We start from the raw sequence: 21,036 nt of genomic DNA on the forward strand, positions 1-21,036 counted from the left end.
TGAGAAGCAGGCGGTGGTCTTATATAGTCTGCAGCTCAAGAGCATACACCTCGACTGACTGACCTTGGCCTGCCATTAAATTGTTGTAATGGTATGAAGCGAGGACGTTGCCCGTGATCCCTGCCCGGCCTAGCCAGATTAGGACAATAAAAGCGCCAAGCCGCTAGCGGAGATGCTTGCCGTGGCTGTGGGATCATCGCCGCAGGGGTTGCTTGCTTTGACACAACTGCAAAATCATGCTTACGGCACGGCCAGGCAACAACAAAGCACTCGACACAATATCCAGCCGACCGACCGTGGCCCCTCTATGGAAACGCTAGCTGGTCAGGTCATCGGATCATACATCGCAAACGATCGCCCGCACCTGTACCCGCCGCCTCACAGTGCAAGAGAGGAGCACGTCATTGCTCAGAGTCGCCCACGGGATGAGCGAGCCGTCCACCAAGGGGCCTCGCAAGCGCCACTGCTGGGAGTGCCGCCACCGTTCTCTCGTCTGCGACTCGGCACGTCCTGGGTGTAGAAGATGTGCTACCGCCGGCATGGCCTGTCCAGGCTACAGTGGCGTCAAGCCCTCGCGGTACAAGTGGCTCGCTCCCGGAACAGTTGCGGCGCGCCCCTGGAAGCGGCAGCGTCAAGAAACAGCCCCGGCACCGACGGCCTCCGCGCGTAGGGACGCTCAACCGACCGGGGCCCGACAGAGTCCTGGGGCCCTGCCCCTGCACGTTCTCCCGATAGAGTCGATCATGTTCGAGGCCGCACAATACTGTACGCGAAATCACCTTTGGTCGCCTTTTCTCCCCAGCTGACATTATGGCACAGTCAACACGCGTATCTACACAGGACTGTTGCCTCTTACTGAGCTCATCTCAAACCCCCACGTCTACCCAATCTCGGACGCGATGTTAGACCGTGCCCAGACACGACCGCAGTACTTGCAACTCGGCGTGGTCTGTATGGCGCTTGGCCACTACATGGCCCAGCTGGCAGACGCTTCAAAGCCTGCGGCTCTCATCGAGCGCTTCTATACATATCGCGGCATGGCTATCCGCGCTCTGAACAGCGCTCTTGATCACGACCAAAAGGCCACACACGACATACTTCTCATCGGTGTCATGAGTCACCTACTCTTGGATGTGAGTTGACCTTTTCCAGCCGATGGGGGTGAGCCATGGGTCAAGCTAACGGGTCGCTGTCTCCCAGGCACAACAAGGATTACCAGTCACCTGGCGTTGGCACTTGCAGGGTCTCGAAAAGCTCATGGCACTGCGCGGAGGCATAGCCGAGATTAGTCGTGCCCCGGGCCTTGAGCCATTCCTCGTCAGTGTACTGTCGTGAGTACTCCCTTCTGCAACTCGCACAAGATCCACCGCCAAATTCTTGCTCCTTTACGAGAGCGCAGAACTGAGGTTGTTACCCTCTAGCATCGGGGTCATTGGCAATACGACCAGCCCAGCATCGGACTTGACACTGGCAGACGTCCACATGGACGCCATAGACTATATAATAGGCTGCACCGCTACTTCACCCTTTCACATGTGTCCCCCGTCGTTGTTTGCCAACATCGTTCGCATCAACCACATCCGCCATCAGATGACGTGTCTGAGCCCGAGCAGTCCTGCACAAACACTGTACCACGACGCTGGTGCAGTCTTATCGCACATAATCGGCTTTGATGTAGCCGCCTGGGTATTTTCGAAGCCTGCGGCCAAAAAACCCCCTCTGTGGCAGCTCGTCGGCCGATTCTTCAAGGGGGCTACATGCCTGTACTGTATCCTCTCGCTCCAGGATCTGGTCGGGGTTCTCTCTAAGTCGCAACTAGTGCCATTCAACACTCTCGACACGTTCGTGGAGCAACTATCAGTCGATCTGGCCGAGGCTGTCCAAATCCCAGCCATCAGGCAGTTCACGCTCTGGCCCCTTATCGTCCTTGGTGTCGCCGCAGGCAACTGTCACCGTTCCAGCGACACAAACGCCGCGGTTACGGACGTTCGTGCCTTTGTCTCTGCACAGCTGGTCGGCTTGAGCCGTGATGTGGGCACATTCTCGCCGCTGGTGGCGAAGGGTGTGCTTGAGCGGTTCTGGAGTTCAGGAAAGAATACGTGGGATTCATGCTTTGATAAGCCATACATTTTCACGTCGCGGCTTGCCGTCGACACAAACGGTGTGCCGTGAGAACGGTTAGTCTGTCACCAGTCTGAACAAAGTCTCCGCCAGATCTGTCCCTCTTGGGATTCTAAAGGTATTGGGTCTGCTACAGGTTTCGGTGCATGCGTTGACTGCCGTGTCAATGCAGCAGCGAAATAACCTGGCTCAATCTTTTGATCGCTGAACTAGACGAGAATGAATGACAAGTCTGGAAACACTTCACGTCTGTTTTCTACATGTCCTTTTCTCCTTCTCTGGAAGACGACTTGAACGCCAGACCCGAAACGTACATGGAGAGAGGCAAGTGACCACAACGCGAGCCATGATTGGCTGGGCTCGATCGACTTGTGTCTGTCAATTGCACGATACGTGCCCCAGACTGCAACACAGTATTATCCGTGCCCCCTTTGACAATCACATCAGGGTCAAACAGGCTGTTGCTGGTGATCACTGCAGATCCTTGCAGAGAGGAGACTTCTGGACCACCGGCTATCTCCGATCACGGCGGCAAGGATCCCCGCACTTCTCCAGCATCCCCTGATGACGCCCTCACTGCGCTGCGTTTTGCGACCAAGCTTGCTGATGGCGCCGTGAGGCGTAAGTGTGCGTTCCCAATGTAACTACCTGGTCTGATTTGATCAGAACCAGCATCCCACTCTGAGAGCATTCATCTATCATCGTTACCACAACTTTCAACATTGACAACTCACCGGTGCTCACCATGGCATCGTCAAACAAGCATGTCGTCTTTGACGTCGTCGGTAAAGACACCTAGTCCATTCCGCCTTCTACAAACAAGCAGCTCATTATCTCGTCCCAAAAGGCACTCTCATTAGTTACGAGAATTTCTACATCGCCACCGAGGCCCGCTTGGGTCCGCGTTTCCGCGCCCTGGGCATCGGCAGCCGGCTCTTCTGCTACTGCTGGATGGAAGCTGGCGAGCGCGAGTACACCTACCTCAGCCTCGCGGGCAAGTACATCCCCTTCTTCGATGTCTTCAGATCCTTATTCTATCGCACCTTGCATCAAGCCGGCATCGAGAATCCGCGGCAGTTCGCGAAGGACGAGGACAGAGAGTTCATCCTTGATGCATATCGGAACTTGAAAGCTCGTCCAGGTGTCGCAGAGTGTTTCGACAAGCTTCGCGTGGGCGGATTTCAGGTGTGGTGTCTGACGGCGGGAGATGTCAAGAGGGTCGGCGGGTACCTGAAGGCTGCGGGCGTGGACTTTCCAGAGGACAACTTTGTCTCGTGTGATAGCATTGGTGTTGGAAAGCCGTCGCCCGCGGCATATCAGTTCATCCTGGACAAGTTCCCCCAGGAAGAGAGGGAGGCTTGGTTCGCAGCTGCGCATATGTGGGACACCACAGCTGCGAGGCCGTGTGGGTGAGTGTGACTGATCTTCGGAGTTTGAAGCCGCGTGTTCACAACTGTCGATATGGACTCAGGAGCTGACAGAGTGTAATAGATTCAAGAGCGCCTGGGTCTCCGTGTGGGAAAAGGAGACGTGCTCGGATATATTTGGGGACATTGAGGTCATTGCCGACGATTTGCCTAGTATAGCGGACGGCATCATTGCATACTCGGCCAAGGGGCATCAGTGACACGATGTGCGTCTCGTTTTCACAAAACACAGAATGATTCTATATATATGTCGCCAAAGGCTCAGCTACAAGATACTCCCTACAAAACCGCGCTTGGCTTGCTAGCGGGTACGGCTTCCAAGATTGCATTACCCGTGTTATCCAGCCGCTCCTGGGTGGCCTTGAATGGGGATGGTATGCCTGTCTCCTCGAAAGTCGTGCCTTCCATCAGCATCTTTGTAAGCCCCTTGGCCGAGAGCAGGATCAGGGGCATGCCGTGGCCGTTGAAACCGGCGAGAACCATCTGGCCCGGCTTGCCAGGCATGTGGCCGACATATGGCATGGAGTCGGAGGTGTAGCCCATGACTGCGAGTTGCGATCAGCAAGAATCAGTTTGTCGGTCACTATTACACACAAAGGAGAGGGAATGAAACGTACTGCCGGTCCAGATCCGATCCACACACGCCCCGGTGTCCTCCCACCCGATGTACCTGCGCTGCATGAGCCCCTCAAACTCCTTGAGCGCGGGTTCGATGAGCGTGCTGTCGTCGACGACATTGTACCAGTGCTCCTTCTCGTGCCACCACGTCTGCTTGGTGCCGCCGACAATGATGCTGCCGTCGTTGCGCGGGATGAGGTAGTCATAGAGCCCCGGTCCGTAGCGCAAGCCGTAAGTCATGGGCAAGAAGGGTGCCTGTTTCGTGTTTTGAGTCACAGTACCGTCTTGTGCAGGTTCTTGGCTGGACGGGGACCCCGACGGAACAATGATGCGTCCGCATATGCCTCTCACCGGCACGATGCGGTCCTTGAACTGTGGTGCGAGCCCAGCAGTATATCCGTTCGTCGCAAAGAGCACCTTCTTGGCCTTGATGGCGCCTCGGTCCGCCGTAGTGACGAGCCACCGCCCATCAGATAGAGGCTCTCCCGAGACGGCGGCCACGGGTGTGTGGGTTTGCAGGTTGGCACCCTTGCTGACGACGCCTTGCAGCAGATGCATCACAAGCTTGTATGGCCAGATGTGGCCAGCTGTGTAGGTCCACGCGCAGAGGGCGCCCTTGACGCCAGAGACCTGTGGTTAGAAATCGCAATCAGTTAGTTCATGGCAGTCATAGGCACCGCAGAGGACGACGCGCAGGCAGAGCCCCGGAGAAGCCCTCGAAAGAATAAAGACGCACCCTCTCCGCATGCTTCCGTGATGTGTACTGGACATCTCTCAGGTCCGCAACGCCAGACTTGACGAGCTGCTCATGAGCCTCTTCGGCCTCCTTTGCCTGGGCCTCATGGAGGATGACGTCGCACGCCCGAGTCAATGTGAACTCGCAGTCAATCTTTTCCCGCTCGACGAGCTCCTTGACAGCCCGCAACTGCGACGCCTCAAAGTTGGCAACCTCGACAGCCGCCTTGACGCCGTGTTTGCGGATGTACTTGGGCACGTTGAAGTAGACGTCGGGCTTGACGTGGCCGCCTCCATGGTGTGTCAGCAGAAATGTCTTGCTCTTCGACTTACACACGAGTTCAAGTATCCTTACTGACCATTCCGTCCAGTGGCCCCGGAGCACGCCTCGCGAGCTTCTAGGATCACGACCGACGGCGGCGAAGCATTGTCCTCGTGAATGTAGTGTGCCAGCGCCGCGCCAGAAAACCCCGCCCCAATGATGACGATGTCAGCCTCAGCCGGGAGGTCCTTGGTGCTGCGGTGGTTGTCGAGCTCGTGTAGCTCCGTGCGCCAGAAAGGTTGCGTCGAGTTGGGCACAGGACTCGGCCCTGCATCGGGGCTGCCAGGTGTTGAGGCTGTTGATGCCATAATAGCGGTGGTGAGGCGTCGTCCTTCTCGTGATATCTTGGTGGCCTGTGCCCGGGTCGACTCACTGTCTGTGCATACTGCACTTCATGTTCGAGCTGTGGCGGGAGTTTCCTGTCTAGCATGTCTGGCGCGCGGAGAAAAGGGAGCTTTCCCCTCACTGGAACGATATCGCCGAAGACCGGCGGCCAGCAAGGTGGAGAAACCGTTTAGACTTCTGGTGGACCCCTGATTGGGGACGTCTGGCCTTGACGATCCCCACATTCCGCGTTTGTATCACCATATGGAAATCCTGGCGTGTTGGGGCAGCGACGAGGCTTCGTATTTCTCTTTGATGATTTGGGTAGCTTGTGCTCGTGATGGCAGCTGCACGGCTTGTTGGAGCTCAAGCGGCATCCTCTCTAAGGCAGCTCCTGCGCGAAGCGGGAGTGGCCAAGCAATGTGCTTAGCAATATGGGCCGGGTGCTGTTTCTCAATCTGGATTGAGAACTCAATTTGGATTGAGAAGAGCTAATCAAATTTCCGTCTTCGAGCATTAGCATTTGCATGAGAACGAGACTCCTCTTTTCTTTTGCAAGTGAGGGTGGCGTATTTGTGTCATCCTCGTCCACTTTCTCTGTCCGGCTGTATGGCAAATCTTTGGAACATGGCTTTTCGCCATATACAGCCTCATGAGGAGATACCTATCACACTCCGTTGTGGGCCTGGTTTTGCTTTGGTTGCCATTCCGTAGAAGTCGACGATGCAAAGGAGAGAAGATCTAGCTAATATGAGGAATTTCGTCATGACGTCGTCTTTGATCCTGAGAGTGGTGCGGATGAAGAAGAAACGCTCGGAGTCGAGTACAGGGCAGTTTCGACGCCTGCGCGAGGTTGAAGATGAGATTCCGGGGCTTTGCTTTGCTTTGCTTTGGATTTTGGCCACTTGATGCAGAAAGTTATGTAATATGCCATGCCTTTGTGCAGGGCAAGCACTGGGCGCAGTGGTTGCAGGAAACCTTTTACCTTGTAACCCATCTTTTCGTGTAGCGGTCTCGGGGACTCATTCGCCTACCTAGAACTTTGAGCAGTGTCAATAGTCTGCTCCTCGGGACCCATGGAGGTATCTCGACCGCAGTTTGGCGCCTAACCCTTTTCGCTCAGTTTTTTCCACTCAGTGGAAAAAACTGAGCGAAAAGGGTTAGCGTCAGAGCAAGCTCCCCGCCCTGGCTACGAGTTGTTGCAACTCGACCTGGGTGGATAAGTAATCACCCACACCTCCCTCGCGAAGATGAACCCTACTCAGGCAGTCTCAGCCATCAACAGGTTGAGGGACAGACTCTGGCAAATGGTCCATCGGCGCACCGGAGTCCCAATGGTCAAACCAAAGTTTGGAGAAGGTCTCGGACGGGGTGTAAACATGGCTAGCCAGCAGGACTGTCGTTGGCTTTGCGTGTCGAATTTCGCCAGAAGGCAGCGGACGTGAGCGACGGAGCATGAAAGACGGACACACAACCTATTCACTCGAGCTGCCCAGACTGCTGCGATGATGTTTTGACGCTCTCCCTCTGCAAGGTCAAGCAAGTAAGGCTACCACCAGGAGAGTCGTTGTTGACGGCCCAGGCGAACGCACAGCCTGATTGGGTGTGTGTAAAACAATGATCCACTTGTGCTGGGGTGTGGACGCTACGAAATAAGCCTGCAGGTGTACGGACCAGCACTTGACATACGCCTTTCAAGCTGTCCGGGATGTTCTCTGGGCACAAAGAGACCATGTGCTGCTCACTCAGTCCTGCCGTTCAAGCTTCCCAAACTATATGAACGGCCGAATCGCCGATGCACAATGCCGCTTTTTCTCCCTTTTCGTTCCTCATCAACATTCTCCTTGCGCCGTGTGACCTCCAACCTAATCAGACTTCCCAAAGGCTCCGCATAAGGTCATTACGAGATGATAGACAATAATCATAACGTTGATCTCTCCCTCAGCGTGGCAGGTTACGATCCCGCTGGCAATGGAAGCCACAGCTCGCCCCAGATACCTGCCAACGCCCACCCCCTGAATACTTCGATGTCAACCACCCATCCTGAACACAGTCTTTTGTCGACCCCAAGCGTGTTAGACTCATCTGGTCATAGCCAGACAACTAACACGAGCCGCCGGTCATCCACCGACACTGCGGAGCTGACCGCCAGCAATCTAGCCGCAGCCTCCAGCATATCCGACTACGCCGACTCTCAAGCCCAGGACATCGGAGCAGACCCTCACTCGCTTGACAACGATCGCTCTCCCACCAGCACCATTTCACAGCTCTCTCCAATACACAACAATGGCTATCACCCCACCATAGGGTATGGACACAACGGCAGTCCTAACCAGCACAACGATGACTTCCAACAGCTTTCCCACATCTACTTTTGCACGTCGATTCCCTGCCTCGACCCTTGTTGCTACACTTGTACCAACTCCTCTCGCTTGCAGGATTACTACCTAACCGGGCTCGGCGCGGTCTTCACAGACTACCCGACCTATTCGGGATTCTATGGTGACGAGTTACTGGCCCATGTTGAAGACCAGGAGTATGACGACAATGCCAGTCCCCTTACTTAGCACAGCGGAGGACCATAGCAGGGGATGCCCACCAAATGGTAAGCAGACCGCCTCTTCATTCCGTCTAGTGCGCCCGCCTCACGCGGTCACTATTTCAGAGATGGTCATAGACTGACTCCAACATCCGGGCACCCATGTAGGGACATGCCTTCCTTTGCATCAGCGGCGGTCCCTTGTCGGGAGTAGGGAGACGGCATCCATTGTTTGCGCTAGACCCGAAATGGACTGATGGATACAATTTGTATCCATCAGTCCATTTCGGGTCTAGCGCAAAAGCTGCCTTGGGTGGGGACTAGCCAGGCCGGACCGTCTTCGGAAACCAGGATGTGGCATGATCACCCCTGATCAAAAGGTGGAACCTTTCTTGCGCTCGATTCAAGGCATACTGTAATTAGCATATTCAAGTGCACAATGTCATCCAAATAGTTTCGTATTCGTTATCAGTAGTAAGTTATAGACCCCTTGGGTGAACTGCATCTTCTCGTTTTCCCTCACATTCTTGCTGCTTTCGATCACATTCGTAACCGCAGCCGAGAATTGCAAGCCCAGTCGCCATCACCAGCGACTTGCTGATCGTTCCATTGATCCCCTAGAAGTTGGTATCTCAGGTCTTCGGGAGTCACTGCGTGCTTTGCATTCTCACCAGCAGGGTTTGCGCAGGCGCCTCTCGCAGCGACAGGGATTCTGCATACTTGGCCTGCGCAGCGGCTGGCTTGGTGATGACGCCAATTCGCACTTGCATGATTGTTGCATGTCAGATGGGCCGCGTCCCAACGCAGCCAACAGTGCCTGGTAAACGCTGCAGCTACCAAAAAGTTCCCAGTCCCAGGTAGTTTTCAGCTTGGTCCGACTTCTCCTCGGCAGGCTCGGCCTGGGCTACTTCTACGGTGTTTCGGCTTGACTCGTTTGAGAGAAACGAACATGGGAGCTTGTTGTTGTTGTCGACCAGCCTGCGTTGATTGATCCCTAAGGATTACCGCTAATAAAACAGGCAAGCTAGGGGTGGAAGGCTGCGCTCGCTCAGGCATAATCGATTGCAAATGTATGGGCTTGCGCGCATCAATTCGGCCTAGTCAGGCCAAGCGCGGATCTTTGCCTCCAACAGGTGTGTTTCCTGAGCACAATCAGGTAAAGCGTCTTATTGTACAAGGACGTCTTTGCACCTACAATGGGGGAAACCATCCACCATCACCAGCTCCTCCGTACACCACTGGAGCTATGCAGCAAAAAGTATGGTACAACCGCGCCCTAAACCACGATTGCCGCACATCTATCGTCGAGGTTATGAGCATCGCGCGTTCGGGTTCATCTATCGTCGATGAGCTCGCGAACAATAGCTACGTAAGTGCTTGGCAGCCGACACGGAACCGCAGGTAAGGAGGCTAACTAATCTGGATAGCTCCACATATGTTTTGAAGAGTGGTGCCGCGCCAATTCAACGCCGCATGAGCCTCCGGAAATTATGTGTACTCCTCTTCCACCTATCGACCAGCTAGGTGATGGGAGGAATGACGAATCATGAAACCTGTCTACATGTCAATGCCTACGGTTCAGCTACTGACACCATTGTCCCTTTGGGAACAGCAGAGGGCTGGTCTGCCATGCTCTGTTGGAGGCCAACCTCGTAGATGTATAATGCCGTCCATCGGTCCTTGCGTGCAAGGCTCTACAATTGGTTTCCCTGATCCTTTTCCTGCCGCTCAAGACATAGTCACGGTTCGAGATGGGAGGAGCGACTGATCACTCATCTCGTAGTCTATGACCAGTGACCTTCTGACCTGGATGCTGCCCTGTTTCATAGTGTATGCAATCATATGGGAAGTTTGGACGACCTGTCAGAGGCTGACTCAATATAAGTAGTCCACTTTTTGGCTGCATTATTGTAAATATTCACGGATGATCATCCTCGGAATTGTTTCACAAACCCAAACCGGTTGAAGTGTTCATGAGTTGCATGTGTCTTCCATTTCTTGCTAGCTCGGACAAGAAATGGACGGACCGATCTGGCTCAGGCTGCTAGGTCCGCAACGCCGGCCACGCTACTCACAAAAAGGAGTTAGATACAGGTATCGAGGCTGGCTTGCCACCAAACAAAGTGGCCGACAGATGGACTGCTCTTGAGTCCTAGCTTCACTGAGTCGCCGCGGATCATGTCTCATGAATTCCGCTATACCGCAGTTCTCAATACTCGATAGCCAGGTAATGATGGATCAGCGCGTGGCTGGACATTGATATGGGGAGCGAACATTGCCGATCGTCCACGGCTCCTTCGAAAATGAACAACGGAAATTGCACGCATGTTGGACACTGTTCCCAACTTGAGGGCTTAGAGAGACCGACTCATCCATCAGGCCAAGACCAAACCCCTTTATGCTCTGAAGTGGAATATCTCCGGGCCGGGTCGATCTGCCGCTTTGGCTTCTCTGACCAGGTCAGGCTTTGTTCCACACACGGCCAAGTCGGGGCCCTAGGTCGCTCTCCACACTTGCGGAGAAACAAGCAATTGGCCTTGCGGGGAAGACCGGGGAACGAACCATGGTTGCTCTTAGATAGTACTTTTCACCGCGCGGAAGACAGGGGCGGGCGACTTTCTGTCCCCTTCAAGCCAGGCAGCCTAACCCGAATGGTCAAGTAAACCGCCCTGTCAGTCCAATCGTCCTTGTTGGCGCACGAGGACTAGCTGCTCTCGCCTGTGGGTCTCGGTCAAAGTCCGAGATGTAGGCGCCAGTATCCCAGAAGGCACCTGACCCCGCGTATACAGATACGGAATGATTCTGCTTGGCCCGGCTAAAAGACTTCCGGGGTTCGGTCATCATGCTGCTGCTTGTTGACCGGATGGACGATTAACAAGGGCAGTCTTTTGGAGTGCTAGAGCCGCAGTTGTGTGTATAAATATGTCGGACACGCTCTTGGTGGTCAGAAGCAGATACTTCTTAGGCAACTAGCTATCAGTCTCTAGGCAGAGTATCACTCCGGCTCTTCAAAGCCGCAAACTTTCGTCCGTCATGATGAAGACCACTCTCGCCACCGCTCTGGCTCTTGCCACCATCGTCACTGCCTGTCCTGAGCACGATGCTGCGGAACGCCCTGCGGCTCGTCAAGGCCGCCAGGCGAACCTGCTCGCTGACTATCTCCCGTATGTCGAGTATCCCCAGGCACAGACGGCCAATGTGACAAAGTACGTTGTGGCTGCCCGAAAACTGGCGGGTGACGACTTGTGTAAGTATTATAGCCTGGTGTCAAGCAGACTTCTCAATCACTTATATGACGGAGTGGCTAATCTGGGATCGACACCATGCAGACGCCTACTTTGCCCGCGACTGCATCTACCAACCCAGATACGTTAAGCTTGACGATGCGGCTTTCCAGAGCGCACTGGCCCCAGCTACCGAGGTATTCAAGAACTTCTACTTTGTGGGCCAGGCCGCCTGGTCCTCCTCGGCCTACGATACGGGCGATGGCCTCGTAATTTATGATACGCTCGCTTCGTCTGCGGAGATCGAGAGCATCGTCTTGCCCGGGCTTGCTAAGTTTGGCTTCACTGGTCACGATATCAAGTACGTGCTGGTCAGCCACGAACACTTTGACCACTATGGGGGCGCCCGATACCTGCAGCAAAACTTTGGCGCCGCCGTCGTGGCCAGCGCTGATTGTTGGAAGGCCTTGGAGGCACTCTCGCCTACCGCTAACCCAGCGCCGCCAGTGCGCGATGCCAAGGCCATTACCGTGACCAAGGATGCTACCGAGGTCAAGCTGGGTAACGTGACGACGACTATTTACCTTACCCCTGGCCACACTAACGGTACTATGTCCTATCTGCTGCCCGTGACAGACCTATTGACGGGAGACAGGCTGCTCGCGGGTATGTATGGGGGCAGCGGCGCTTCCAGGACCGCCTGGAGTCTGGGCGTGCAAGCTGTCTCGCTCGAGCGCTTCGCGAACATTGCGCGCAAAAACAAAGCCTCGGTACTCCTCAGCAGCCATCACTCTCGTGATCGCAGCATGTATAACATTGAGGAGGTCGCACTCAGGACGTGCGATAAACAGGGTCACAAATGCAACCTGGATAACCCGTGGAATGTCGGTGTGGACACATACTACCGCTGGTTGATGATGGAGTCGCTGTGCATACGGGCTCAGGCCGCGAGGGGAGGCTTCATTCTGAGCCAGTGATTGCAGACGGCGGTAAGCAAGTAGCAGCAGCCTAAGAACGACCCCAATCTCGGAGTAGCAAATGTCATGGATGCTCGTCAATGTTCATTCTCAAGCGTGCGTTGGCTGTGTTGGAAAGTGACAAACAAGTCACCTTTATTTTCTCGTCGCCGCCATGGGAGAGCCTTGTGAATGAACGAGAAAGCGGACATGAGAATCCACGTTCCGCGTTTGTAGGACGCCCATCATCTCAACATTAATCTATTGCTTGCCAAGGAGATTTACGGCCCGGGCAGCGGTAAACATTGTATTATCAACGACATCTTAGCACAGACAATTGACCTCAGGGCTATTTGAAAGCCCCCAAGTACCATGACACTCAAGTGGACCAAGTGCATGGTGCTCTCTGTATAAGTATCTGTGTGAGAAGGCCTTCTCGAGACGCTGATACTTACAGACATCGGAATGTTGAGGAGAAAACACAGCCAAGAGAGCGGAAAGGATTCGCATCAAATCGGAGTGAAACTGAGCAGAGCAAGAAAGCAAAAGGTCGGGATTTCCAATGGAAGAAGATTACTAAAAAAGAAAAGTGTGAAAGGGAATAATGCTACAAAGATGCTGGGGCTTATTCAGACGATGAATAAGATGGTCGCTACGCTTTTGTTGCAGCTAAATGTCCATTTGTCAGATTTTGGAAGAAAAAAAAGAAAAAGTTACAGAGAGGGAATGGGCCTCTTGGCAGTATTACGATCTCAGGGTTAACACATCAGCATCATATCTACCTCTCACACTATGAATTTTGACCATGCCTCCTTTAAGGCTATTTATTACCACAAATTCGGTTGCACGGTGACAAAAACAATGTTAGATGTTAGCACGCCTCGAGAGTCGGGGATCAACAACCTCACTATTTTGATAAGCGCCATCACTTGCCAATTCTCGGTTCCAGGGTCGTGATGGATTCATACTCCTGCACAGCAACAGAAAGCGGTCATGATCACACCAACAATAAAATACTTTGCCATGCCTATATGCTCGCGAATACGGCGCTGGATTCAGACGGGATCAATGGTCAGGAAGATCGACAGTCGCACACACCCACACACCCACACATAGATACCACGTGAGAGATGCCCCACCGTCTGAACTTGTGGCAACACGAAGCAGTCTGTGCGGCCACCAAGCTTTTCCAGAATGCTGCCGATGCCGATTAGATCGGCGGGCCAGGACACCACAGCGCTGGTTCTGAGTCGCGTGGCCCACCGCAGGCTTCGCGCACGGGCAGCAGCGATGGACTATTTGGATGCCGCCTACACGAGTCAAAGCAGCGACTAGCTTGGTGGCCAGCAAGGGGACTAGAGCACCTGCAGGTCCGAGTGGCACAGGATGGATGGATGATCCAACGCAGTCTAGAGAGTACTGCTCCAAAAGTGCCCCAAAAATGCTCCAAAAAGGTGGCACCTTCTCTCCTCACCGGAGCCAATGCAAAAGTGCACCACCAAAAGCAGGCGCTCTGGCCATGCAACACGCTCGCCTTGTGGGCTCTGACTGGGAAGGTGACGCAGCAGAACCAGACTCCACCCACGAGATTGAGTCTCGCAGATCTGCAGCCACGTGGGGACGGTGTAACCAGACCGGTGGTATGGCACGATTGAGTGCTCAGTCGCACGCGGGTGGATGGTGAGATATGGAGGCTGGCTGGATCTAGGGTGGGATGGAGGGATTCTTTGCACACGCTCGACTGCAGGCAAGAAAAAAATCTAGTGGCATCTGGTGTGGAGCTAGACCTGCTAGACTGGTGGTGCCGGCCCCAGTCAACGGCGAGGCCCACGTGGAGGAGGCGCTCTTAATAACACTTGTGTAAGCGAGGGGTCGCGTACGATGCCCAGCATGCTCGCCCCACTGAAGGGGCTGGCGGCCCTTCGCTGCTGATTCTACGGATGTATGTCAGGCAGATATTGACCAGCCTGTGCCGTGCCGCGCCGAAGAGCGGCAGCGCGCACAGGTTGCCGATGGGTCGACAATGATCAGTTTTTGCTTTGGAGAATAACATGGCACGGGTTGCACCCAGCCATGTGCTGCCTGTGATTGCTGCTGTAAGGCTGGTTTCGTCGAGGCGATCTGCGAGGACTTGACCCGACAACAAGGCACTGAAGGCATACGACGATGCTCAAAGACGCACGGGCCGCAAGAAAGAGACAGACCGGCAGTTGCTCAGTAGCATGATGCTTTTGTGCAGCTTACTTGCCGACGCGAGCGGTCACGGCAGCGACTTGTAGCTGAGAAGTTGCATTGGGATGAATTACGCTGGGGTCAATGCTGGCGCGAGCCACTGCGCGGAGCGTCTTAGAGCCGCACAAATATAGGGTCCTAGGGCGCACCAGGGCACCAGGGTCGGAAGGTCGCCGGGTTTCCGGGTCGTCGCAGCCGTTGCCGCTGCCGCTGTAAAGCAAGGAAGCCCACAAAGCGAACAGCGGGTCGGGAGAGGTGGCTGATTATAGAGGGCCCCTCTTCGCAGTCTTCGCGAACCGAGTCTCACTGCCCGGCCCAAGCCTCGCTGCTTTTCAGCTTCTCAGCCTCTTCCAGTCATCTCTTGGGCCTTGATTGCTTTGCTGCACAAATGGGCAAATGGGCAGTGGCGGGCCTGGTTCATGCAAGCACGCAGCCTGGTGGCGATCCGCAATATTACCCCTGCTGCTCGGGCGAGGCTTGAGCCCAACAAGTGGAATGCCGGAGGCGATCGCTCAGCGACGTGGGGAACTGCCCTACTGGAGGCTACTGGAGGCTACCTCTTTCGAGCCCGCGCCGACGGTCACCCCTGCCGCTGACCTGCATCTCGCTGTTGCGGATCACACATGTGACTGGGCCGTGTTTCCAAAGCGGCACCCACTCCGAACACAACCTCGGCGGCGCCTGCCGGCCCCTGCCTGGGGGGCCCCCTTTTGATTCTTCAGATGTAGCGTCTCACTGGCTCGAGGGGTTTTCTTGATTCTCTCTTTCCTGAAAAAAAGGACGATGCCCTCTCGAGCTGTGCTTGTGCGTCCTGGTACAGTTTTCTTTTTTCGGTGATTCGAGCACTCACGATCAGGACAGACAGACAGCCAAGATGCGGAGCTTGGCCGCAGTCGTTGCCCTCCTCTCGGCCATGGGCCTGGTGGCAGCCCAGCTGCCGCCAGGCACTCCCAAATGCGCGGTACGCCTCGTGAATCCCTCACACCGGCCCTGCTGCCGAATCCTCCTGCCGGTGAGCGCAGACAGACTGACGTAGTTGGATTGATAGGTTCCTTGTTACATCAAGGGCGCCGCCGCATCGCCATGCCTCACCGACGTGGCCTGTCTTTGCGCTGACCAGACCTTCATCGCCTCTGTCGAGACATGTGTGCGGGCCAGCTGCATAGTTGAGGACGCCCTGCGTAAGGCGGCCAGAACCCTTGATCTGTCCCTCTCCCGTCTAGCCTGCTGACCACCTGAGAGCAGTGGTCAAGAATGCGTCCGCGACGACATGCGGCATCGAGCCCGGGAACATCAGCCCCCTCTACGTCGAGACATCGGCCATCATGACTGGATTCGCCCTCTTCTTCACCATCCTCCGCGTCGTCTATCGCCAGTGGATCACGCAACTAGGGCTGGGGGCCGACGACTGGACCACCATCGCCGCCGCCTTGAGCTGCATTCCTGCCACGGTTCTGAATGCACGCCTCGCCCAGTTTGGTATAGGCAAGGATATCTGGACCCTCACGCCCTACCAGATTACCATGTTTGGACAGACATTTTACATCCTGACGATGATTTACTTCCTCGACATGGCGTTGCTCAAGCTCTCGATTCTCTTCTTCTTCCTGCGGATATTTCCCGACCGCAGATTCCGTACGGTCGTGTGGGTGACGGTTGGCGTTGTTACCATGTTTGGAGTCGCCTACGTGATGGCTGCGGCATTGCAGTGCTTGCCTGTGAGCTACAACTGGACTAGGTGGAACGACCGCGAGAACCAGGGCCACTGCGTCGACTACGGCGCAATTGCGTGGGCCAATGCAGCTGTGAGCATCGCGCTCGACTTCTGGATGCTCTACCTGCCGCTGTCGCAGATCTCGTCACTCAAGCTGGACTGGAGGAAGAAGGTCGGCATCTCTGCCAGTAGGTGTTTTTCTTCTTCCTTTTTGTGTGTGCCTCGACGAGGATTGTATGTAAACGACAAGTCTCTTTGCTAACAGTATGGGTCAGTGTTCATCGTCGGCACCTTCGTAACCGTCGTCTCTATTATCCGACTCGCCTCGATTATCAAGTTCCGCAGCAGCGACAACATCACGCACGACACGACAGCCATCGCCATGTGGTCAACCGTAGAGATCTGCACGGGCGTCATTTGTGCATGCATGCCGTCCAGTAAGTCCCGCCCATCTTGTCTCATGACACTCACTCGGCCCTGCTGACAAGTACTCTCTCAAGTGCGCCTCGTCCTCGGCCGCCTGTGGCCGAACGTCTTTGGCTCTCCCGCGACGACGTCCTCGTCGTTGTACCCGCGAGGTGGCGGCATGTACTATGGCAAAAACAACACGGGCACGGGCACGGGCACGGGGCTGCACAACGGCAGCCACCACAACAACCACAACACAACCACCAGCAAGAGCGCCCAGTCCACCACGACCAAATCGATCAACCGCTTCTCCCGGCCCATGTCCTTTTTCAGCAGCCACCAGAGCGGCAACAGCGGGAGCAGTGGCGGCAGGGTCGATGCTGTCGCTTACCCAGGCCGCCTTGGGCGTGTCGGTTCGACCGAGGACGATGCCATCCAGCTTCGCACAAACCCAGGCCAACCGCTGCCACCAGTGTACATGGCAGAAAGATCTTCGACGTCGAGCTCGGAACTGGACCTTCCCCGGCAAGGGACGAGTTCAGGGGGGATCCATGTCACAAGGAGCGTGGAAATCAAGTACTAGTTAGCACTTGTGTGTCTGCATGTGTACATCTTTGCTTTGTTCCAAGGCGGGCGTTCTTTTTGTTTGTCAATCATTTTTTGTTCTCTTTGTAGCATAGAAGCGATATATCCGCAAAATACCACTAGTAGTGAATGGCCTTTTGGCTCACCCAGTTTTACACAGTGACTGCTGAGCGGGTTGTCTCACAAAACCAATGAAACCTTAGCATTGCATTCATGGTCTGACGGGATGCTAAGGGCCACATTTTGATAGGAGGAAGCAGAGTCTCTTTTACTCCGTCAAGAAGAACTGTATTTCCCGACTGACTAAAGTTTCGATATGGCCGCCATGCAGAGATACATCCTAGTCACGACGAGCCTCCTCCACATGGAAGCCCTTTGATTCGGCCGCAACCGCCTCGTCCTTCTCGTTGGCCCAAGCATGCTCGTTCGAGGCCTCGGCATCGGGAGTCTTTGCGCCATGCCGTCCAATCTTGTACCAGGGCAGGTTGAACAGCTCGTCAGTGCTCTCGAGCGAGCGGCCCGCGAGCTCCGGTACGAAGAACCACACCCACAGCAGGCCCAGGAAACACACGGCGGCGCAGAAGGCGAAGAAGCCGTAGCTCGTCATGGCCAGGACCATCAAGGGCACAGCCTTGGTGTTACCGTACTGGTTGATAAAGTGCAGGCACATGACGAGCGAGGAGCCGAGGGCACGCAGCCGCAGGGGCCAGATCTCGGCGTTGACGAGGTACTGGAACGAGTTCCAGCCCATGGTCCAGCCAACGCCCGAAATGTACAGCATCGCCACGGCGCCGGTGGCGGCCTGCTTGTCCGTTTCGGAGAGGTTGCCGGACGCCAGCTTGTCCGGGCTGATGATGCCGAGGAAGATGGCCACGTACAGGATCGAGATCATCTGCAGTGTGATGCCCCAGTACAGGGAGCGCCGGCGGCCGATGAACTCGATGAGGAAGAAGGCAGAGAGGTAGGCCGCGGACAGCTTGACGACGCCCACGATGCATGTCGCAAACAGCTTCTCGGACTCGCCCGTCTTGCCAAGCGTGGCAAAGAAGTTGGGCGCGTAGATCGTGATAGCCGAGGCGCCTGACCACTGCCCCAAAATTTGCGACATGCAGCCCAGCATGAGGCGGTACCGGTTGGCGGGGACCATGAGGAGCTCGCGGATCTTGCCCCAGCGCGAGACACCGTGGGTGGCCTCCTTCTCGCGCTCGAGCTGCTCCCGGATGCCAAGCAGCTCGGCCTGGACGAAGGGATGGTCCGCGGGGAGCTGACGGAGCTTGCAGAGGGCAGAGATGGCTTTTTCGGGCTGGTTCTTCATGGTCAGGTAGCGAGGGGTCTCGTTGACGGTAAAGGACATGATGAGGAGCGCTCTGTTGGAGGCAAGAGTTGTCAGTATTCGGCACGAAGCGTTCGAGAGAAGGAGATGATGTTAGGCGGCTTACCCAGCGAAACCAATGTGCGCCGTCTGCGGTGCCACCCACTGCATTCTTGACGTCCACGGGATGTTGATCGAGGCACCCCAGTTGCTGAAGTAGGCGATCATGACACCCAAGTAGACGGACCCGGCAAAGATGTTGGTGAGCATGCCACGCACCGCCCGAGGAGCCGTCTCGGCGAGGTAGGTCGGACCAACAACGGTGGTCATGCCGATGCCGAGGCCGGCGATGAACCTGCCGCCGAGCACTTGGGCGACGCTGCCCTGGCTGGTGATGACGATGATGAAGCCAACGAGCCACAGCATGCAAAGCACCTGGAACGAGCGGATACGGCCGATGTTGTCGCAGAGGAGGAAGGCAAGGAGCGCACCGATGATGGAGCCGAGCTGGACCATGCTGGTGATGTTGGACGTGGTCTGAGCAATCTGCTCCTTGCTTCCCTGGTTCAGACCGAATTCGGTAGAGAAGCTCTTGAGGGTGACCATGCCGCCTACAAGACCTTCGTCGAGACCACGACTGGCTCCGAGGATGCCTGTGGTAACAAGTTGAACATGTCAGCGACACTGGGACTGAGATGATTTGGTTAGGATCGCGAGAGGGTGCCTCTTACCAAAGACAAAAGTGCTCCAATACAGGCGCCAGTTGAACACCTGCTTGGGCGTGTCGGCCATGGCCTCCGTCTTTCCGAAAGAGATCTTCATCTTGGCAGGCTTGCAAGGGAGGATGACTCTCTAGGACAGGCTGGATGAGGGACTTCAGAAGGAGTCGATGAGTGAGAACAAAACCGGCAGACCCTAGGAGCAGGGGAAGCGAATCTTTATAGCCCAAGGACACTTCCCCTCGCTGTTTATTCGCGGGGGGACCCCACGGGGTCATGAGGAGTTCTTGTTGGGGGCCGCCTTCGTCCAACTGGCAGCGGAAGTTGCCCGAGCGGTGGGCACATTGTGAATGCCGGCATACGCAAGGAAACCGCTCAATCGAACAGCGACCACTGATGAGCTAGTTGGACCAGGCCACACTCCATGAGGCGGGAGCCCCGTGGGGTCTGCTTCTCTGGCTCGTACGAAGGGAGGGAATTCCCCTGGTCGTGCCCTCGGGAGTTGACCGAGGCGGGTCTGCATGGTGGGTGCAAAGCTTGTCCCCAAACCAAGCTTTGTCCGCGGGAGCTGTGGCGGTCTGGGCAAGCTGGGCAGAGTGCTTGACTCGTCTTAGCATGGCCCCAGGTGACCAGGGGAAGTCCCTCCTAGGCGACAACGGGCGCGGAAATGGGCGCGGCCAACCAGGTCGGGCACACCTCGGGCACAATCCTGCAGAGGCTCTAGCCAGCCACGTTCCGTGCTAGCCGTGTCTGGAATGTAGTGCCAGGCCATTGCGTCGTCATCGTCTTTGTTCAGCATTGTTGGGCGGATTATTCCGGCCTGCATCCTGGACTTGCATAGACTGTCCTGCGGGTCCTCGGTAGCTGTGTCAACAACACTGCCGTGTCTGGACTGCCCGCGAGCCAAAAAGATCTGGAACATGAGAGAGCTAACTAAACGGGAGGAGTACGTCTCCACGGTGCCCCCAGGCCGGGCCACCCTTCACCCCGCATTCGGGTTAAGTTTCGGCCCTCCCGCAGAGATGGAAGTTGTCTGCTGGCCGCCCCGACGCAGTAGATCACCCTCGGCCATCCCCCGGAATTCCAACACCAGCTTCCCCAGAAGTGTCCCCAGCTTCAGCGACTACATCTTCAGCGTGTGCTTCCTCAGCGTGTGCTTTCTCAGCGCCAGTTGCACATTGTCCCACACTGCCGTGTTTGCTCGGGTCGCATCAAACACCGTATCGCATCACCATGCGGTCTCACCTGCTGGCTGCCGATTGCTGCACAGATACAAATCATCTTGTGGGCTGAGCTGTCGTCAACTTGGACAGTCAACCAGTGTGGCTGTGGAGCGCTGTGCCCGAGACGCTCGCCATGTTGAACATTGCACCAGAGCCGCCGTGCCCACCGAAGCCGTACTTGATTGCCGCCGCGGACAATGGGGACCTCGTCGCTGAGTCGAATTGCCAGAACGAGCGCGCGCAGAGCGCCGCAGAGTCACCGATTTCGCTGTGAGCGTAGGCCGTTGTCTTGATCGAATCGTGGCGAATGCCCTTGACGAGATCACCAGTCAAGGTGTTTGTCAGAGAATCAAGTGTTGTCGCATGGGCGCTTTGCAGATTCTCGTGCTGCCATCAGCCCAGGACGTGAGCTCTGCTGCCCCTGGATGCGATGCCCATGGGCCCAAGAGTGCGGTCTGATTCGCATAGACGCAGTGCAGCGCCTCTGGGTTGTTGGTCATGTTTGGATCCCATACTATCAATAAGATTGCAGAGCCAGAAGTCTCCTCGACGACGAGATGACCGACCACGGCGTATA

At 55.8% G+C, this 21,036-nt stretch overlaps 7 protein-coding genes across 7 annotated transcripts; 5 read left to right on the forward strand and 2 right to left on the reverse strand.

Annotated features, from left to right (window-relative positions):
* The first annotated feature begins 237 nt into the window (after positions 1 to 237).
* On the forward strand, positions 238 to 2,258 carry B0I36DRAFT_166353 (uncharacterized protein). Its single transcript, XM_046148733.1, has 4 exons — positions 238 to 765; positions 820 to 1,133; positions 1,201 to 1,331; positions 1,422 to 2,258. The coding sequence occupies exons 1-4, from the start codon at positions 426 to 428 to the stop codon at positions 2,170 to 2,172; spliced, it is 1,536 nt and encodes a 511-aa protein (XP_046008716.1). The 5' UTR covers positions 238 to 425; the 3' UTR covers positions 2,173 to 2,258.
* A 608-nt stretch (positions 2,259 to 2,866) lies between these two features.
* B0I36DRAFT_251064 (HAD-like domain-containing protein) lies at positions 2,867 to 3,748 on the forward strand (the record flags this gene model as incomplete). Its single annotated transcript, XM_046150587.1, has 3 exons — positions 2,867 to 2,906; positions 2,969 to 3,530; positions 3,613 to 3,748. The coding sequence occupies 3 exons, from the start codon at positions 2,867 to 2,869 to the stop codon at positions 3,746 to 3,748; spliced, it is 738 nt and encodes a 245-aa protein (XP_046008717.1).
* Positions 3,749 to 3,782: 34 nt separating this feature from the next.
* On the reverse strand, positions 3,783 to 5,633 carry B0I36DRAFT_332612 (FAD dependent oxidoreductase). The gene is made up of 4 exons (XM_046155140.1): positions 5,261 to 5,633; positions 4,903 to 5,192; positions 4,166 to 4,796; positions 3,783 to 4,093 (listed from the first exon to the last, which is right to left on the reverse strand). Exons 1-4 carry the CDS (start codon positions 5,529 to 5,531, stop codon positions 3,828 to 3,830), a joined length of 1,458 nt encoding a protein of 485 aa, XP_046008718.1. The 5' UTR covers positions 5,532 to 5,633; the 3' UTR covers positions 3,783 to 3,827.
* A 1,764-nt stretch (positions 5,634 to 7,397) lies between these two features.
* On the forward strand, positions 7,398 to 8,313 carry B0I36DRAFT_434646 (uncharacterized protein). The gene is made up of 2 exons (XM_046162721.1): positions 7,398 to 8,152; positions 8,255 to 8,313. Exon 1 carries the CDS (start codon positions 7,455 to 7,457, stop codon positions 8,112 to 8,114), a length of 660 nt encoding a protein of 219 aa, XP_046008719.1. The 5' UTR covers positions 7,398 to 7,454; the 3' UTR covers positions 8,115 to 8,152; positions 8,255 to 8,313.
* Positions 8,314 to 11,122: 2,809 nt separating this feature from the next.
* B0I36DRAFT_367056 (beta-lactamase-like protein) lies at positions 11,123 to 12,287 on the forward strand (the record flags this gene model as incomplete). Its single annotated transcript, XM_046159401.1, has 2 exons — positions 11,123 to 11,333; positions 11,416 to 12,287. 2 exons carry the CDS (start codon positions 11,123 to 11,125, stop codon positions 12,285 to 12,287), a joined length of 1,083 nt encoding a protein of 360 aa, XP_046008720.1.
* A 2,955-nt stretch (positions 12,288 to 15,242) lies between these two features.
* Positions 15,243 to 17,452, forward strand: B0I36DRAFT_332616 (uncharacterized protein). The gene is made up of 5 exons (XM_046155141.1): positions 15,243 to 15,459; positions 15,547 to 15,679; positions 15,744 to 16,400; positions 16,488 to 16,649; positions 16,713 to 17,452. Exons 1-5 carry the CDS (start codon positions 15,373 to 15,375, stop codon positions 17,201 to 17,203), a joined length of 1,530 nt encoding a protein of 509 aa, XP_046008721.1. The 5' UTR covers positions 15,243 to 15,372; the 3' UTR covers positions 17,204 to 17,452.
* Positions 17,453 to 19,809, reverse strand: B0I36DRAFT_387516 (general substrate transporter). The gene is made up of 3 exons (XM_046161184.1): positions 19,249 to 19,809; positions 18,645 to 19,170; positions 17,453 to 18,572 (listed from the first exon to the last, which is right to left on the reverse strand). Exons 1-3 carry the CDS (start codon positions 19,337 to 19,339, stop codon positions 17,546 to 17,548), a joined length of 1,644 nt encoding a protein of 547 aa, XP_046008722.1. The 5' UTR covers positions 19,340 to 19,809; the 3' UTR covers positions 17,453 to 17,545.
* Between the last annotated feature and the right edge of the window lie 1,227 nt (positions 19,810 to 21,036).

Source organism: Microdochium trichocladiopsis (genome assembly GCF_020744255.1).
Source record: "Microdochium trichocladiopsis strain MPI-CAGE-CH-0230 chromosome Unknown B0I36scaffold_9, whole genome shotgun sequence".
Lineage (NCBI taxonomy): Eukaryota > Fungi > Ascomycota > Sordariomycetes > Xylariales > Microdochiaceae > Microdochium > Microdochium trichocladiopsis.

Excerpts from the sequence above, each read along its gene's own strand:
- B0I36DRAFT_166353 (XM_046148733.1), top strand. The coding sequence starts at position 426 with ATGAGCGAGCCGTCCACCAAGGGGCCTCGCAAGCGCCACTGCTGGGAG. Across the intron at positions 766-819 it reads GTTCGAGGCCGCACAATACT|TCAACACGCGTATCTACACA; the intron begins GTACGCGAAATC and ends ATTATGGCACAG. Across the intron at positions 1,332-1,421 it reads TTCCTCGTCAGTGTACTGTC|CATCGGGGTCATTGGCAATA; the intron begins GTGAGTACTCCC and ends GTTACCCTCTAG.
- B0I36DRAFT_434646 (XM_046162721.1), top strand. The coding sequence starts at position 7,455 with ATGATAGACAATAATCATAACGTTGATCTCTCCCTCAGCGTGGCAGGT.
- B0I36DRAFT_332616 (XM_046155141.1), top strand. The coding sequence starts at position 15,373 with ATGCGGAGCTTGGCCGCAGTCGTTGCCCTCCTCTCGGCCATGGGCCTG. Across the intron at positions 15,680-15,743 it reads CATAGTTGAGGACGCCCTGC|TGGTCAAGAATGCGTCCGCG; the intron begins GTAAGGCGGCCA and ends ACCTGAGAGCAG. Across the intron at positions 16,401-16,487 it reads GAAGGTCGGCATCTCTGCCA|TGTTCATCGTCGGCACCTTC; the intron begins GTAGGTGTTTTT and ends AGTATGGGTCAG.
- B0I36DRAFT_387516 (XM_046161184.1), bottom strand. The coding sequence starts at position 19,339 with ATGAAGATCTCTTTCGGAAAGACGGAGGCCATGGCCGACACGCCCAAG. Across the intron at positions 19,171-19,248 it reads TTGGAGCACTTTTGTCTTTG|GCATCCTCGGAGCCAGTCGT; the intron begins GTAAGAGGCACC and ends TTGTTACCACAG. Across the intron at positions 18,573-18,644 it reads GCGCACATTGGTTTCGCTGG|AGCGCTCCTCATCATGTCCT; the intron begins GTAAGCCGCCTA and ends TGCCTCCAACAG.
- B0I36DRAFT_332612 (XM_046155140.1), bottom strand. The coding sequence starts at position 5,531 with ATGGCATCAACAGCCTCAACACCTGGCAGCCCCGATGCAGGGCCGAGT. Across the intron at positions 4,797-4,902 it reads CACGGAAGCATGCGGAGAGG|GTCTCTGGCGTCAAGGGCGC; the intron begins GTGCGTCTTTAT and ends TTCTAACCACAG. Across the intron at positions 4,094-4,165 it reads GGATCGGATCTGGACCGGCA|TCATGGGCTACACCTCCGAC; the intron begins GTACGTTTCATT and ends CGCAACTCGCAG.